Raw genomic sequence first — 18,379 nt, 5'->3', positions numbered from 1 at the left:
ATCCAACCCGACACACTATCTGCTCATCTAAAACCCTTTTGTTCAGCAACACGCGCCACTCCAGTTTCCTATTTGTGGTGTTAGAAGTGAGCCCGGTCGACCGTGTCGCGAGCCAGGCAGGGGATGAATTGTGGGTGCCCCGCTGGTAGCTCCTGGTGAAGAAAATTGATTGCTCGCCAGCCCCTGCTCATAATTCAATTCAGTTGCCTTGATGCCGCATTAGTGACCAGACAAGAGTCAGTGCCTCGCCACCACCGCCATCATGCAAGGTCGCAATGTAGCATGCAGAGTGCGCAGTTCACCGGTTTATGTACAACCCCTTGAACTAGCTTTGACGTTTTATGGATGCAGGTGCCAATGTGGATTTACTTTCACAGCCTAGGGGGAACAAAAAAAACAAAACAATTCTGCCCTTGACTTCAAAATAAGTGCATGAAGACAGGGAACAAAGGGGTCATGCTTTGCCCAACAGTCTAATATTTATTCAATTAAATAATCTGGTTTCTGTCCTTCGAATGACTTTAAATCTAGAGGGAAAATGCCAAATTGTCGAAATTTATTTAAAAGACACAATTTTAGGCTCCTGATAAGTACTGGTACAAAAACACTATTTGTACCTGACCCAAATAAATCTGTGGCCTATGTTCTGCAATCTGCACACAAAAAACCTTGGAAGGATGACTATAATTCCAACAGACAACCAACCACCTTGATCATTTTAAGGGTACTCCATTCTTGTGAGGAGTTGACATCTGAATTGATTTGCTAATAGGGTTTCATTTTACAGCGATTCGGAGTCGAAGGTGTAACTTGTGATGTTTACAGAGCGCGATTCCCTGCTACCAAAACAGTGGGGACGTGCCGGCGTGCAAAACGTAGACTGCTCCCACCCTGACAGCTCCCAGCAGACTCAAAACTGGCAGGCGTGCAAGACTGCTTTTTAGATGGCAGTAAGATCGTAGCCAAATATCATAGGTGGCACAGACAACCACTTTTTCCTCCAGAAACGTCAACAAGAATGCACAGAGGCAGATTTCACAGCATCACACTTATTTAACGCATAACAGAAAGGAGCCCTGGCGAAAAACGAATGGTGAGACGACAGCTGTTAACGTTGAGTTGTCACGACAAACTACTCAGGGTTTGACCACATATTTGGCTAAACAATGTTGTAGACAGAGTGATATAGGAGGAGGAAATAGAAACTGATTCCAGTTTTCTATGGTCAGATTTCAGTTCTATTACACTGGCAAGTAATAAGGTGCATGGAGTCGTCTGTTATTTCCATGGCGACCCTGGATCCTCAACCCTTGTGGTTGACAATAGCAGTGGGCCTGTCTGGAAGAGCTTGTCTCTCATAAGAGCTCATGATTCTTTCCAGGGTTGGCTGCAGTGGTTGTCTACAAAATTGTTACAGATTAAAATGAATATAAACTCATAAAACATGAGCTGTGTTTGGGTTACACACTTAAATGCATTGGTTTGGCTTCGTCTTTAGACAAATTATATTTAACAACGGTGGCTTGATTAAATTAGGGGTCAAACTCAAGGCCCGGGGTCCAGAACCAGCCCACCACATCATTTTATGTGGCTCATTAAAGCTAATATCGTGTGTCTACTTCATGTTTTGGTGATTTGATTTATTCTTTTAATTTTGGCAGAAAATCTGCACAGAAATGGCCATTTTCTTTATTTTTATTATTTATAACTGGTTTACAAGCAACTATTTTCACTAAAACCCCCCAAACATTCTTCAAAAAAGAATGTTCAAGCTCTTTATTGCCACTCTCAGGTGAATGTCACTGTCAAACTAAATACCAAACAAAGTGAATTGCACTTCGTACTCTCCACTAATTTAAAGGCGTTTTTGTCACTTCTGTCGACTGAAAACGACATCACAACTGCTCAGGGCTCAGGTAACGACCAATTACGGCTGACCTGTTTTCTGAAGCTGAGCCGTGATTGGTCGTTACCTGAGCCCTGAGCAGTTGTGATGTAGTTTTCAGTCGACAGAAGTGACAAAAATGGCCGCCACCTGAGAGGACTAAAAAGGAGTAGATTTTGCTGCTTAATTCATATTCCACAAACTCAATATTAATCAGAATGCCTTGTTTCAACTAGTGGGCTTGCATCGAACATATTCTTGAAAAAAAATATGTTTGGGTTGATTTCCACTTTTATTTCCCTTGAAGCAACATATATCTGAACACAAATGTTGATGATGATGATGTCTTGAGAGGATTAGTCCAACTCTCAGACATCTAAAACAGAGCAGGTCCAGATGATGCTGTTAATGATTGCGTTCACCATAGGGAAGCGAATCATTTCTGCCAAGCACTCAAGCTCTGTGGCTAAAAATAGGCTGGCGCAGCGTTTGCCTTAGCATGTTCACACACATGCAGTCAGCCACGAAAACATTGTGACATTGGGATAGGTTGAGCATGAGAATTGATGTGAAAAGGGTTGAAGGAGTCAGGGATCACTTCAGTGTCAGGCTAGAATTGGGAAAAGATGTGAAAAAAGAGGGTATGAGTGCTCTCTGACAGCTTCCCCAACCAGGAATGAAGCAATGAATAATATACAAAATAATAATAATAATAATAATAATAATAATAATAATAATAATCACATGCTTTTGTGCTGTTAGGAAGAGAGCAATGTGAGCATCCATCAAAATCCTAAGTAAATTAGGTTAACTGAACATTTTAGTGATGTTTGCATTTTTCAACCAGTTCTGCATTTTGGGCACAAGCAGTCTTGGCAGAGTTCTAACATAGTGGCTAAGGTGTAAAATGTAATCCAACCAAACAGTTGCAAATAGAGACAACATCAACATCTAAAGGCATACATCTTAAAATATTATTGTGGAAGTGAGAACATGTTCGTCGCTAGCATAAGGTGCCAAAACATCTGTCATACTGTACGTGTGTGTAAGCCAAAGGACATTCAATTGCTGGTCAACAATGTTTTTTGGTGAAAACTGTGAATAAATCCATTAATCCTCCAAATACAAGCCAGATTAGACTTATTCTTAAGTGAAAAACTGAACAACGATGAGGTCCCAAAGCAATAAAACAGTCAATGCTATGAAACACTTTGCCGACTAATGGTGCAATATGTCATCCATAACGAGTGTGTTGACATATTTTTCTTACCTCTCTGCAAAAGCTGACAATGTTCTCCCACAGCTCCTTGGCTTCACCCTCATCATTTCGACGACGGGCCTCGACATGCATGCTCTCTCTTCGTTTCAGAGGCTTCATCACCTTGCGAAGGGTGAGGTACTGCTGGGGTGTGTGGCATGCTGCGCAGTTCTTGGCCTTAACGTCATTGAGCAGCGTACATGCTGGGCAACTCCATTGGCCAGGCCTCTCCTGAAGATTAGACGAGATGGACGAGGAAGAGGTGGAACTAGAAGAAGCGATGGCTGAAGATGAGGAAGAATAACCTCGGCCCTGTTTCCGTGTTTTATGACACGTGGAGGATGAAGAAGAGGTGGGCGTGCAGGAGCATGCTGTGCCAAGCCCAGAAGGGACCTGGCCACAATGCGTACAGCAGCGAAGCAAGGCCGCCTGCTGCTCCTGAAAGCCGTGCAGCTTGGAAGATCCACAGGCAGAGCATTTTGGAGCACCAGTGGGGTTGCGCAGAGTGCATTTGGAGCACGCCCACGTGCTAAAGTCCGGACTAGAAGGGCTGGCCGGGGTGAAGCGCACCGTCTCGCAACCCAAATCGATTAAGTCGGCACCAGCCCGCGAAGATCGGCAGGTTTCACATTTCGACGAGCCACTTGGGTTAGCTAAAGAGCAGCCTGGGCACTTCCAGGTGGGGGCTCCTGAGGAAGGGTGGTGGACAGTCTGGTGATTCTTTTGAGGGTCTTCTTCTACGATACTGAGGCGCTTACTGGGGTATGAGGGCTCCTGGGGTTGGGCATGTTTGGGTTTGGCAGGTCGCTGCGGGCCAGGCTGGGGCAGTACGCTTGCACTTGGAGGAGAGGTGGGACTCGGAGTGTTAGTGCCTTGGTTTGGCGGTCGCCCTGTTGGGGGCACCTCTCTCCTACTTCGTGGCACAGGGTTGTTCTGGAGGGAGGAAAAAGCACTGAATGTAGAAGCCGGAACATGGGGAGGTTCTTGGGGTTCACAGGGAGCTGGAGGTGAATCGTCGGTTAGGTCTATGAGTAGAGGTGCGGTCCCTGCTGAGGCCACAGGAAAGCCCAGTACGGGAGTGCGAACCTCAGGTACCACCAATGCCTCAGGGGGGATTTTGGGTAATGACAGTTTCCTGGGTCCACCACAGGCTGAGCATGACAATGCCACGGGTGTATTGTGAAGCGTGCAGCGAGGGCAAGCCCAGCCCGACTGCTGCTGCTCCATGCCACCCACTTCCCCATTGCTCTCTGACCGTCTCAACATGTCTTCCTTAACCGGAACCTGTCCTTGGGGTTCTGAGAGCACTGTGGGCGTGACGATAGGCGTTGGTGGTTCTGTAGTAGGAGCGGGGGGGAGTCCGTTTGAGGTGGCAGCTATGGTTGTGATGGCAGGCGCAGGGGTGGTGGAGGATGGTCCGAAGCCGCAGACGGAGCAGGCTCTCGATCCCTCAGGGTTGTTGAGGGTACAGCGGGGGCAAGCCCAGCGGTGCTCCTCGCTACTGCTCAGGCGGAGGATCTGATTAAGGTCAGGTTTCTGCCGAGGCGCCTCACAGATCGAACAGCGAGGGGCTCCGCCGACATTTAAGAAGGTGCAGCGTCCGCATGACCACTCACTGCCTCGCACCGCAGCTGCCATGGAGCCAGGAGAGTGAGAGTGGCTGCAAGAGACAAAACAAACCGTTAAGAAGAAACTCAAGTCATTTAAAAATGATGTTGGCATTCTGCAATTGCCATATAGAAGTGAACATTTCGAGCACTTTGAACCCATACTGGTACAATGACTTGTCACTACCCTTCAACGTGAAGCATTGGAACCCTTGACGTGACTTGGAAAAACCCTTGTACCTTTTTGTTTCTGGAAAACAAACACCAACTATTAGGAGTCCACTGATCATTTTATGCGGAATGCTAGAGTTGATTGTTGTTTATAAAGACAGGTTTCTGGAACCGGTACGAGGAAATGAATTTTGGAGATGGAGGGGACATGAGTGAATAATAAGATAAACTCTCAAGTGCGGGAACACTTGCTTCCAGAGAGATAATGGTGATTATCTAAAGGAAGAGTAGGGGTGAAAAAAAACCCATTTGAGACCACATGAGGATGGGACATAGACAAGATGAGAAAGGAAAAATGGAGTGTGAGAGGGAAAGATTGCCTCGCTCAGGGGAGCAAAAATTAAATCTCTTTCCAGAGGGCACTGAGGGCAGTAAATCCATACACAATGGCTGTATGATTAGAGCCAAGAAATGCAGCAGAGAGAGCAGGAGATGGAGGAGAGGAGGCTGCAATTGCCTCACAATAATAGAGGTAAAACTCTGGCTTCTTCTCCACGGAGACTCTGCAAATTAGACAAAGACAGACAACTCTCCATCAGATTATTCTAATACCTCTCTCCCATTGACCTTTAATATGTATGCAGGTTTCAGAAGAGCAATGAATGTGTATTTGGTTGGCTTTATCTTAACCAACACTGTAAAGTCACTGTCACTCAAGTTGCTCGTGTGTGAACGACAGTACAGACACGGAATTGCGTGTATGATGGGGTAGCGAGAGTGAAGTGCAAAGAGCTAGAGCAATCTTTCTGTTCTTCACTTTGGTCCCGAGGGTAAAAGGTGTTGTCCGCAGTATGACAATGGGATGTCATCACATTCAATGCTTTATTTATTTTTGTGTGTACAGGCAGTTTTATTAACGCTATGAGGTAAAGCCAGCTGGGATAGGTTCCAGCATACCCGTGACTCTACTTAAAACATATGGAGTTGGTTCTGCTGATGCTAGATGCTTAATGAAAATGTATCACACAACTTGGGAGGCCATCATCTTCGGGTCCAGTCAGCAGTTCATTTTCAACTCAAAATGAAGAGACATTCCTTTGAAAAAACAACATACACTAAATTCCACCCCCAAGATTTGGAGAAGTGTTTCTTTTTTTTAACAATTGAATCTTACATTTTGTACATTTAACCAAGATTGCTTCAATGTTAACAAATCGCTGCGGCTCTACTGAACCCACTACAGCTTTCGGTCACTCAACAGAGATAGAGAGAGGGAGAAAAACCCCACACTCTAAATACAGTGCTACAGCAGCACTATTGAACTGAGAGTTGCTAGTTTTGGTGCTTCTTTGAGTAAATAAATCCTTACTGGGGTCTGAAAAGTTGGTAAATCTAGCAACAAAGTCATTTGGAAACACTGGGCAGCAGAACTGTTCTAAGGGAATGTGCAATTTGATGGTAGCGTCACGTGGGGCTTTGTGGCGGCTAGAAGCAGAGATGAAGCACACAAAAAAATAATAATTGCTATAGCTCAATGTTGCCCATTGAAGAAGCTGATGCGTTCGCCCCCAAGGCAGAGAGAAGCAGAGGGAGGGAAAGAACAACTCAAACTTTTCCAGGGTATTTTACATTTTTCTCCTCATTTTCCATGTGTTCCATAACTGGAAAAATGCTCACTAATTTTCCGGGTTTTCCAAAACGCTTGGGGACCTTGCTCATGTGATCATACACTGTGGACAAACCCACCAGAAACATAAATAGGAGAATACCATACCTAAAATGTAAAACAAAGCAAAGCTTTTGGGTTTAAGATAAAACGTCTTAAACAACGAGTCCTTGCTGCTATGTGTGGGTCAATGTTGTACACAGGCATGCTTTTGAATCTATTTGTAGATAGAGCATAGTCACATGCTTTACTTTTGTGCTGAGGTTGGTCTGCACCCTCAGCCTTTCGCCCTAGGACAATCAAAGTACGGAGGAAGAAGTTCCAGTACATTATGTCAGAAGCCATTAGCCGAGTATTTATTCTCCTGGGCTGACGTCGGCACTCCAACCTAAAGCATCAGGAGGGAGGAAGAAATATCGGCCTTTCAGCGATCGCGATAAACAAGCAAACAGAACCCCCCCCCCAAAAAAAATGGCTGTTTGCTTTGACTTTCATTTCACAATTTTTCAAGATGATTATGGAAATTGTATGTTTATGTGGTTATTAATTAGAGTGCAAGGGAAAATCAATGATGGGATCATACTGTTGTAATGCGTCTGTTAAAATCAGACCAAGAAGCTGACAGCAAAATGTTTTTCCTCTTTTCACTTTGGTTGGCCAAGGTTAAAATTGATGACACGCCAAGCTACCCAAAGGCCCATCCTCCTGTCTGTTTGTCTGTCTGTCTACAAGGACCCACAACAGCCATGACAACAATGAGCGTCAGTGCCTCATGTTTGATGACAGCTCATTCCCTGTGGCCATTTCCATAACTGTCAGGCCGTTTCATCTACAGCGAGATTGCAAAGTCGTGGTGTCAGCCACATGGCAAATCAATTGATTTGGTTGGCATTGGAGCTAAGGGATGGCAAATTTATCATGTCTGTCTGTCTGTAGCAGGCACTAGATCTTAGAGGACTTTCACAATGTGCTGATCATTCTCTTGAGGATTTTTCAAACATCTCACTTAATTACCTCATTATTTTCTGCCTTCAGTGTGCGCCGGTAAGGGACATCTAACTTAATAAAATGTCACAATCCTGGCCTTCCATTAAAATAAATGCACAAGTCTGGCCTGTGGTCCCAGGACAGTACTTTAAAAAAAAAAAAAAAAGATACACTCTGCGTTCAGCGCTCCACTCACTCATAAGCGTGTGCGCCAACACAGGGACCCGTGCTCGCACCTTTTCTCCTTGGCCCTGTTCAGTCAAGCTGCTCTAAAAGTGCCCACTTCAGCTCCTCAGTTGCTCGGTGTCGCAGACCCGGGCAGACAGCCAACAGCTTACAGTGGAGAAAAAGCGTGAGAGAAACAGAACTCCACCTTTAGAATAATGATCTTTTTGCGATGAGGATTTCAGTGCAAAGTACCAAGTCTGAATAAATCATCAGGGCACCGATGACCCTTGCATAAATGTCCACTGGCTGCAGGGCAATCATGTATCCTCAGTTGACTGTTACAAAAAGAGGAAGCTGCAAAGCTCAGGCGCAAAGACGAAAACGAGTTAACAGTTCACAGCTCTGTCCAGACTACAAATGGATGGAAGACAATGCCGGGTTGCATGATGGGTAAGTGAGGCCGGGCGCGAAGGCTTCTGATTGTGTGTATTCCAGTCTACTGCTGGCTGCTTGGATTCACTCTGCATACTGAACTCTGCTGCGAGATCAAGTGAGCCAAGTCTCGCCAGCTTCTCCCCGCCTCACTGCGAGACATTTGGCCTTTGTGCGACAGTCATTAGCACTGCCTTTCCAAACTTGGCTCTGGGCCCGGGGGCCTGGGGGGGAAAGCCTGGCCTGCTCCTTGAAGAAGCTTTTTACTTTATTAAACCAACACAAAATCGAGCACAATCTTGAAGATTGGTGCCTCGGTGTTTGATCATGTTAACGCCAACACAAACTCACACTTAAGTGTTGAACGAATTACTGGAGGAGAGTATCATGACAATAATGTTTGAAGGTTTTCATTTATAAGGAATTATAACGCGTTACTCATTTTGAATTAGAAGAATGCTTTAAAATCGTCATTGAACTCCAACATTCTAGGAATCAGACTTCAGTTCTAACTAGTAAGCAGTTTGAGTCAACACCTCAGGGACATTACACAACCGACAGGCTGCCATTAGGTGACTCACAATGACAGTCCATCTTGTGACCAGTTGAAACCAGTAATACTTGAATCCTTTTGTACAAAACAACACATTTGTCTTGCTCAATCAGTAAAGCCAGGCATTAATTAGTTAACGGAATCAATTCAACAGTTCAAGCTATTTATCACGTTGAACACGTGAGGCTGCATTGCTACAATCAATCGATTCCAATTCATTAATGCCGTGTTCAACATTAACAGTTGTAAGCTATTTAATGTGGTGTAATCGCAGCTGAGGATTACTGACAGGCAACGTGAGGTCCATAACTCTTGCTGCGCTGACATTATTGCAGGTTTCCACATATAACACTTTACAAGAAGGCAAAGTACCGGTGAGATAAAGCCTTATTGCCGTTTTGTTTGAATGCTAGGACAGAACTTGGGTCAGTGAAAAGAGGAAATAATTCAGGTTGTGAAACTTGTGATTATCACACCGACAAGCTGAATAAGGATTATTATCATTATTCACAAGGGGGAGTGAGCTGGCACGAAAGGTAGTCTAGTTCTGGTAAAACTTCCACAAAAGGCAGAAACCCAGTTATTTTCTTCGTTGCACTGCCCTTGTTTTCAGGGTAGACACTTCTAAGTTAGTAAAATCGATACCAAGAACATAGCTTGGCAAGGAGAAGGAGTCTTGTTGGCACACATGATTTTAGGCCAACCACAATCAAATCAGTCAGAAACTTGGCAAGATGGACTTGGACAAGCTGTTATACAACTCCCTCTGACATACAAGTTTTAAAGTTTTTTCACTCCAAAGTCACCCCCACATTGCAAGCAAAGGATATTGTCGACAACTTTTGCTGATGAGTCAAGGTTACAGATTTGAAAATTAACTGGAAGAGTTGTTTGGAAGAGCCAGGTGTTCAAGCATGAGAAACAGGACTTATTAGTCAACTCTGGCAGGGTTCCCAAATTACAACAGAAATTACCCAGCCACGAGTGCTGCTTGTGGGATGCGTTGTGAGGTACTAGTTACACGTCAGATAGTTTCCTATTATGACACACTGTGACGTGCTGACATTTGGGGGAAACGGCGGAAACATTCTGTTGCAATTGAGAGGGAAACTTCAGAGACAAGACTATGAAGCAGGTTGAGAAAGAAATCAATACTTTAGCTCGATTTTGCACAATACATTTTGCAGTTCCTTTATAATTACTTTCTTATAAATTTTGACTTAACCCTAATTACTGGAATCCAGCTAAATCTGGATTTTACAAAGCAAACTATATCAATTCAAGCCACAGCATTTCCACCTAATGACTTAACCTTTATACAATTTTCTTACAAATTGTGAAGACGCATTAAAAATGCTATAGTGTGTTTTTGAAATCAAAACATGTCAATATCTAAGGCTTTAAATCAGGAGTCTTCAATCCTGTTCCTCGAGGGCCGGTGTCCTGCCTGTTTTCCGTCTCTCCCTGCTACAGATCTTCGCCAAAGGTCTGCAGAAGCTGGATAACGATCCTGATCATTTGAATCAGGTGTGTGTTGCAGCAGGGACAGATGGAAAACAGGTAGGACACCGGCCCTCCGGGAACAGGATTGAAGACCCCTGCTTTAAATGATAGAATTTCCAAAGCAGTGACAGTTCTCTTGTTGCTAATTTATGCTAGTTTGACATACGTATTTGAGCACACATGACCAAGGTGTTGCAATTAACTATCGCCAGGATTTTATCTAACTAGGTCCCAAGCTACTGTGCTTGAAAACTAGCACAGGAAAAGGGCAAAGGAAGACGTACAGGGGCTCCTGACCTCTCGCATTGCCCTCAGTGAATATTTCATGAACTGTGCTCATTTTTTGCCAAGTGAATATGTCAGCAGAGGAGACAGCTTGGGATATTTGAATATTTACAGAGAGGAAACTGTCTGTTTTAGCGCACTGTGGCAAAAAGCTAGCGCATGCAGGAAGCCGACGAGGCGCACCAGGATGAGAGGAAGAAGTGACGATACAGCAGAAGAACAGTGCCGTGGGTATAGAGGAGACAAGCCATCACTCCATGACGCCTCTAAAGGCAAAGTGACCAACACAAGTATCGTAGCTAAGGCTTAGCCCTCTCGGCAGGAGGCGTGCTGACACAGCAAAATGGGAACTTCTGAGAAGGGAAACAGTGCAAGCGGTGTTGCAACAATTCAAACCTCAAACATAGGCAAATTATTGAGCTGACATCCCTAACAACTGAAAGCAGATCCCGGTGTTCCAATTATAGAGTTACATAGAAAGCGGGGGAATCAGCAATAATCCAGTCTTGCCATCAAAACTACACAACTAATCAAGACATTCAATGCATGACAAATATGTGCTTTCGGAGCTGACCCCATCTTTATCAGCCACCTTCCAACAAGAGAGGGGACACTGAAATAATTCAGACGTAGGAACTGCAAGCAGCCATGCTGCTCCAGTCCAGTGTTGGACAGTTTTAATCCAATTAAAAGGGATAGAAAAGCCTGTGGAGTAGAGGGGCGATAAATGCAATCATCCATCATGCTGAAAGAGAACTGTCACTGGAATCGACTATGAAAAGAGAAAAGAGTGACTTTAGTTGCTCAGGGTTAGCAATCACAGTGGCTAAAATGATGCTTCTCCATAAATATACTGTACGTAAGAAATGAAGAGAAAGGGTAAGTGGGAAAGTGGAGTCAATAAATGCAGAAATGGTTGATACACTGAAGAAAAGATGTTAGATATTTTCCTGCAAAAAAAAAAAGGAGCATTGCCAAGTGGAAACGTCGCAATGTGCTAAAAGTAAACAATGGAAGCCACTGCAGCATTCAGCGTTAAATCTAGAGGAACTTGCCGACAAGCAGCAGGTATTACGAATGATGAAAGCCCCAACCGGGCGGCTGATGCTGAATAAATAATGGATCCATTGTGGAGAAATGTGATCGGGTTCTCTGAATATCAATAACTAACAAAGGGGCCGTGTTGCTCGGAGTGACTCGGCAACAACTCCGCTGCGTTACAGGTGGTCAATATCTACTGCGAGTTCTCGCTCTGTTTGACATAACCTAAAAAAGTGAAAGCAAAATTGGAAATACTCCAACATATTCCTGAGAGGGTGGTTTAGAAATTCATTTTAAGATTAAACGCCAGTAAAAAAAAACAGTGCTTAACCAAAGATCTTCTACACTACTGACCGCCAATTTCCCTATGGTGCCATCATTTTAAAGCAGTGCAGTTTAACAGTCTCAATGGATAAACGCCTTTTCAAAGAAACATTCTCTTGAAAGGTTTGCTCGCGTTCAGATACCACGGTTCAAGGCGTCAACACTAATAGCAAAAACAGAATTTTGGTATTGAGCTTTTCCAACATTGCGCTACAGTACAAAATAAACGCCTACCGTTTTATGTCAATATTTTAATGTGTAGCGTCTGAGATGGTAACACAGCAGAGTTAGAGAGATTGAGAAAGTTCATCAAAAGAAAACAAGGGAATTCATGAAGGTGACAGTTTGAATTAAATTTCCTATAGCTTTGAAATCCAAACCAAACAAAGGTCAACCAGCATCCTCAAACAGTGATTGACCTTAAAGAGTTGACAGTAAATTGTTTTTGTGGGTGGCTCAAGCATGGAAGTGTTGCCCGGGTCTTTAAGAATGCTTACACTCCAAGGAATTTTTCATTAACTCCCACAAAATAAGGGAAGTAAATGAGGACAGGGGTAGGTAGGAGCTTCATAACAAGCCCATATTCTAATCGACCGCCCTTGGGCTTGTTTTCACAGGGTTCAAAACAGTCAGATCAATCACCTCTCAGGGAGAGAGCATCGACACTGCCAAAACAGTCCATAATGTGCAGCTGTGCTCGCAGAGGCCAAGGGGTGGGATTTTGGTTTACAAATCCAGCTCAGCCAGATTTTCAGTCCAAGATAGAAAAATAGCATGAAAATACAGCCTCAGATTCGATAAGGTTTTATGAGTTGATCCATGGCTGTGAGGTCAACAAATTCTCAGTGAGCTGTAGAGAAGAAGTGTTAAAACTGTTACACCTTATGGTGTGAAATTATTTAGCATACAACTATACTGTGGGCAATTCTATTGCACTGAGGGGTACCGACAACTTTGTCCACGTGTGTATATGTCGAGTGCGTTTTTCAACTGGACGTTGTGAAAGGTTCTGCCCAGTTTGTCTCCATGCCTGGTGAGCCGAGTGCCCCCAACTGGCTAACATTCCAGTTCCCGGTTGCTTATGCTTGTTGGCGCTTACCTGCGCTCTCGGTGAGGCCGTGGAGGAAGTTGCTGCTGCTGCTGCTGCTGGCGTGTGATGAACGTGGTGCCCCACACTGGGCTGCTGTGACTGGTCCTGAGCCAGCCCACCGGGGGTGACGACGGGTAGGGGTTGCTGCGGAAACCATGGTCCGACTCGGTCTCTGCGGTGAGGGACGAGGCCGAGCTCCCCATCACCGCAGCGAGAGCAACGATTGGTTGGAGAAGAACAACAAAGTTTCCGTTATCAGTAGCAAGGCTTCATGGGAGTTCTTAGACACCCGGATCAGTCATTCCGTTGGAGAATTTCTCACAGCAATGCTTTATAATTGTCTTTCTTGTTGACTTTTGGCTTCCTTCGACAGTGCCACTCTTCATTCCTCCCGCATACCTTCGGACATGCCTCACCAGTCTGTGCAGGCTCATGCTTGGTCCTCCTTTTAGAGAAATATGCCGTTTTCACTCTCAACGCCTCTTGGAACTGTCGCCGGGTTCGTTCAGGCCATCAACATTAGCCTCATGGTCCACGCAGACAGTTGCAAACAATCAATACCGGCACGGATCTTGAGTTACATCCAGTAAGAGAAAATCAATGCGCTGCATTTCCTGGGGAGGGTGTTGGCAAAACTACAAGCATGCTAATTTTCCAAAATCTCATCTTTCAGACATGCGGTCTGACTAACAGCTGGATTCAAGCAGAACCTCCTCATTGGCCACAGCTGCACATCATCCGCGGGCTTAATCCTAATGGGAAATGTTTTCCCACACTAAAAGGTATTTAGGACCTCCACCCTAGTGGAACCCAAGATTACATAACTGAAAGAGATTCGTGCAAAATACACAACTGTTCAAACTGTGTCGGGCTGGGATGATGTGCAAAATTTCTGCAGCCCAGTGTCAAACCAGTTGATCAACTTGAGATAAGAATTCCAGCAGGACTGCAAAGTGCATTTAAAAAAAAAAACACCCGCAAGTGATGTGTAAAACAGGACGATTAGAAACCGTGTTTGCGTTAAGAGCAGTAAAACAAGTGTCACAAATCGAATGCAGATGGTGTCATATCACCCGTACAGTTAAAGCCAGGATAACAACAGCTGATCAGTTCGCCGCTGAATGTTACACGAGCATTTATCACTGTCGTGCACTTTTCAGATTAAAACAATTAAAGAATGTGTAATTTGAGACCGAAAAAGCATGCTTGTGTCCGCTTCCCTCAATAGTACAGTCGAAGGGCCAGGCAGCTTGTCACCATGCAGTCGACACGCATCCTGAAGAAAGCGTGAATAACGCACCAACCGGTTAGTCATATATTCAAATTCATCTCCCACCGGATCTCTTTTGGGAGCCTATCATTTCCCAGTAGAAGCATATACTGGCATGCTAACGTTAATGTCTTTCCCAAGCAGACATGCTTGCTCCTGTGTGTCTTCTCCTTGAATGCAGCAGGAGCGCTCCTCTTCTCCGCGGCGTGCATCAAAAGGCTCCATTCGGGTGGGTCCCGTTAAAACACGCGTGTCGTCCACTTGTATACATCGCAGCACATGATTTTCATTCCCCAGCTCGAGAGCGAGAGCGCAGTGAACGCGGATGCGTTCGCCTCCAAAACATCGGATTACTGGCGAGTGAGGAGCGCGCATGCGCACTGCCCCCCACCGGCGGGGAGCGAAACCGGGAGGCAGGCAGGAGATTTGAAATAAATCTCACCAGGGTCCGAGATATGAGATTTGAGTCATTATTGGGAATATACAGAGGTGGCAAAAGTGCTCACGCTTTGTACTTAAGTAGAAGTACTGATATTTGTGTTAAAAAAACAAAACAAACTCATTTAAAAGTACAGACTCTGAAATGGTAAAAGTAAGAAGTAAGAAATGAGTTATTTCCTGTCAATTATTTGCAATACCCATTTTATCAGCTAGATAACTCTGGTTTGGGCTTTTATACTATCACAACAATGTGTCCTAACAAGCAGGAAATTAGGGATGCACCAATACCACTTTTTTCAGACTGAGTACGATACTTGCCGATACCAAAATACCGATACTTGACAATCTTACAATTGCAATGAGAACGTGTGATATTTTGATCACACATTGTCCTACAACACAATGCAAACATTGGTTGAACATGGCATAGGTTTCACTCAAATAAAATACTTTTTAGAGTAACAACTTGTCATTAGTGATATTGCAACATCCAACTGTGTACTGCTAATGTAGCCTGTAACGCAAGGCCATAGTTATGTGGTGTCTCAGTCCAGAGAAGAAACACGAAATCAAGAGTGTTTTTGCGAACTAGCAAAGGGTTAACAAGAAGATGGTGGTGACCACGCTGCTCATCACCGCTCAGCTGTCCTTTCACATTACCGAGATAAGCCTTCAAACTTTCCCTCTCGCCTCTCTCTTCCACTTCATATCACTTTGCCGACCTCATTCCTAATCTCTGGTTCCTTCGCTGAATTCAGTGTTCACCCGGAAGAGACTACATTAAAACACACACACACACACACACACACACACACAGAGGCTATTAAACCAGAACTTGACGTGACTCACATGTTAGCCAGAGCATCTTCATTGCATTGACTGCAGCGTGTTAAAAATTAGCCGTTTAGTCGCAGACGTACTCATTTGACTGGAACACTGCTCGGTTTCGCAGAGGAAAAAAAAAAAAAAAAAAAGGGCGTGTTGGTCATAGTCTTATATGAGCATGACTTGCGCCGTCACTAAATGAGTTGTTCACACTCAAGCTGGTTTATCTGGTAAATCCGCTCCTGTGGCTTTGACACGTAAAAGAATGCAGATCCTCATATTGTTTGGCTTGTTGATTTAAGGGCAAAACCATAAAGAAGTATTAGGGCCGGCCGCGCAATAAAGTGAAGGAATGTAATGGTAGTCATGCAACATGTTGGATGTTTAACAGACAAGAGACAGACAAAACCTGATGACTGCTTTCTAAGAAGTGTCTGCCTATTTCTCCTCAGGCGAGGTCATGTGAGCACATAAGAGGCATTTATCATCCATTTCATGCAACTGGCACACCCCCACCGACAGACATCTTAGTTTATCTCACAGAAAAAATGATAGTACAATATCAGCGAGAAAGAGAGAGGGAAAGGAACAAGGTGTGGTGTCCTCATGCTAAAATAGAGGCGCAACGATTCATCGTTTAGATATCTTTTTTCATTAAAAATTGTCCAAATGCTTGGAATTTCAGCTTCTCAACAGTAATTATTATCTGGTACCTTTTTTGTGTAGGTCCACTGTAGGTAGACCGACTTTTACCCTTGCCTAGCTACAAAATTTAAAAAAAAAAATGATCTAAAAGGCAAGGGCAGGTTTACACAACCACCCTGTGGTGTTCTCATACATCCCTAATCATGCGTGTTTAATTAAGACAGGCATAACTCAGCGACCTGCCCAACGCAAATAAAAACTCTTAACTGTAACTCTTTGTCCTTAGTGCACCTGTCCGAGGGACACCTGTCCCTCTGGATTCGACAGCTGTGCAACATTCACAGGCGGCAACAAAGAGGTTGGATTTCATTTGTATTCCCCTGGGAAATGAAGGATGGAGGCTGATTTCACACCACATTGTCGGCTCTCGCTTGGAAAACGAAGCAAAAACCACCTGCTGAAGAACTTCAGATGCACCATGGACCCGGTGGGAAACTCTCAACTGCCAGGGCCGGTCTGAATATTTGCTGCTACAAGACTAGACCAACCATTTGTAAACGTGACAATGTTTGCGGGTAATTAAATGCAACTTGCAATGGCACCAATTGTTAAATTATGCCTCATGATTCTCGATAAACATCTTGATATGGGGGGAATTATAAGTGTGCTGAAAAAAAATAAGCCTAATAATATTGCCAATAATCATCATGGCACCAAGCACTAAGCTCACAAAGGCTTCTTAACAACTATTTAAAAAAGCCTCAATTATCAATATGAAAATACTGTATATTGCATTTTTGCATCTTTTTCAGCTGATAGCTTAGAAATTTCTTTCTAATGAATATGATGATTCACCAATCGTCATAGTATAGCGCCAACTACTGGCGAGGAGGACCTAATGTGATTTTGTTTTGCCTTTGGTATCAGTAGCTAGTATCGGCAGTGTCCATGAGACCTTTTAAAAAAAGTCCATCGGCCTATTAAATAAATTATACCTGACCAAAATGAAGCAGTTTTTCCCCTCCAAAATTCATTCTAATACACTGTGATGTTTTATTGAAAATGATTGTTCAACTCTACTTATTACTCAATACATCTTAGTATAGATGTCATTGAAATGGGGTTACAGTTGTAACTAACAACTGAGCAACTTGAATTGTTTCTTCACCTAGCTTGCGTTGAAGTGAACCCCCAAAAATGACACTCCTCCAAAAGCACTAAAGTAATCACATGAATGTTACAGTACACCATTCAGGTAAATGAGCTGCTTCTGGTAAGCATGATGAGACCTTTGCCCCTGCCATGCAATCAGCTAACGGGTCATTGAGGGCACGACTAAGTCATTTCAAACACACCTTCTTAAAAATTGCGCTAATTCAAATGTAGTTGACACTAGCGTCAGCGTCACACAATCGCTCTATTAGTGGACAAAGTGACCCAGGAATCGTGCCCCAGTAGTGACACCAACATTAGCTTGACAGCGTAGCCAGCTGACAAGATGAGCTTGTAAACAAAGACGGCACATTTCCATCGAAGGCGTTCACACGGTCGGACTGAAGTTGATCAGCAAGAGTCCATTCAAACGTCGGCGATTCTCACCTCAAGTCGAAGCGAAGGGCAGACGAGTCCCTCGTCTTTGTCGTCGCGGCGCTAACTTTTCACATCCATCGAGAGGTTAAGTTGTTCCCGCGTCGTGCTGCGGCCAAAAGGAACTTTCCCTGAGTGGGCTGCGAGTTCTCCGCTCCACGAACACGTCGCAGACATTTGTGGCAAACGTGGACAGAGGATATTTACAGGCCGACTGGTACCAAAGGGAACTGATGTGAACGCATAGGTTTACCTCCACCTCCAACAGCCTTCAGAAGGTAGCGGAATCACTACGCAGTAAATTCAAGACGAGTATACGTTAAATGCGTAACATAAACCGACTGCCTCTTGCGAAGCTGAGGTGAGCGTACGTAAATTCATATCAAGAATACAAGAAAAGAAAACTACATTTCCCAAGTTCAACACAGCAAGAATATCCGGGTACGATATACAGTATCGTCGTTCCTAAAATATATATTTGTTTTTTAATTAAATATATACGTTCTTATTTCTATTGTTCAACATATTGAACAGTTTATTATATTTTTTTTACCTAGCTCTATATTAAATAAATACATAGTATATTTTAAATTCTACACGTCAATTAATGGCCTTTTACTGCCACCTATAGTCCAGAAGTA

General features: G+C 44.0%; 1 protein-coding gene and 1 long non-coding RNA gene across 6 annotated transcripts in view; one reads left to right on the top strand and one right to left on the bottom strand.

The window, feature by feature from the left end:
* capn15 (calpain 15) overlaps positions 1-18,017 on the bottom strand; it is a 36,893-nt gene extending 18,876 nt beyond the window's left edge. For 2 of the 5 annotated variants that reach the window (XM_086015841.1, XM_086015845.1), the window contains exons 1-2: positions 12,980-15,523; positions 3,156-4,803 (exon numbers count right to left, since the gene is read on the bottom strand). In XM_086015841.1, the coding sequence (XP_085871967.1) occupies positions 3,156-4,803; positions 12,980-13,173 (1,842 nt within the window). In that variant the 5' untranslated portion in view covers positions 13,174-15,523. The other 3 variants (XM_086015843.1, XM_086015842.1, XM_086015844.1) reach the window with 3 other exon arrangements.
* LOC147129355 (uncharacterized) lies at positions 13,056-16,758 on the top strand. Its single transcript, XR_015082406.1, has 5 exons — positions 13,056-13,556; positions 13,644-13,752; positions 14,199-14,276; positions 14,385-14,469; positions 16,438-16,758. It is a non-coding gene; the product is annotated as an uncharacterized LOC147129355 (long non-coding RNA).
* Positions 18,018-18,379: the final 362 nt, after the last annotated feature.

Source organism: Filicampus tigris, chromosome 19 (assembly GCF_054856515.1).
Source record: "Filicampus tigris isolate MCC_2025a chromosome 19, RoL_Ftig_1.0, whole genome shotgun sequence".
Lineage (NCBI taxonomy): Eukaryota > Metazoa > Chordata > Actinopteri > Syngnathiformes > Syngnathidae > Filicampus > Filicampus tigris.
Note: the sequence above shows the minus strand (reverse complement) of the source record. Positions and strands in the feature narration are given on the sequence as shown.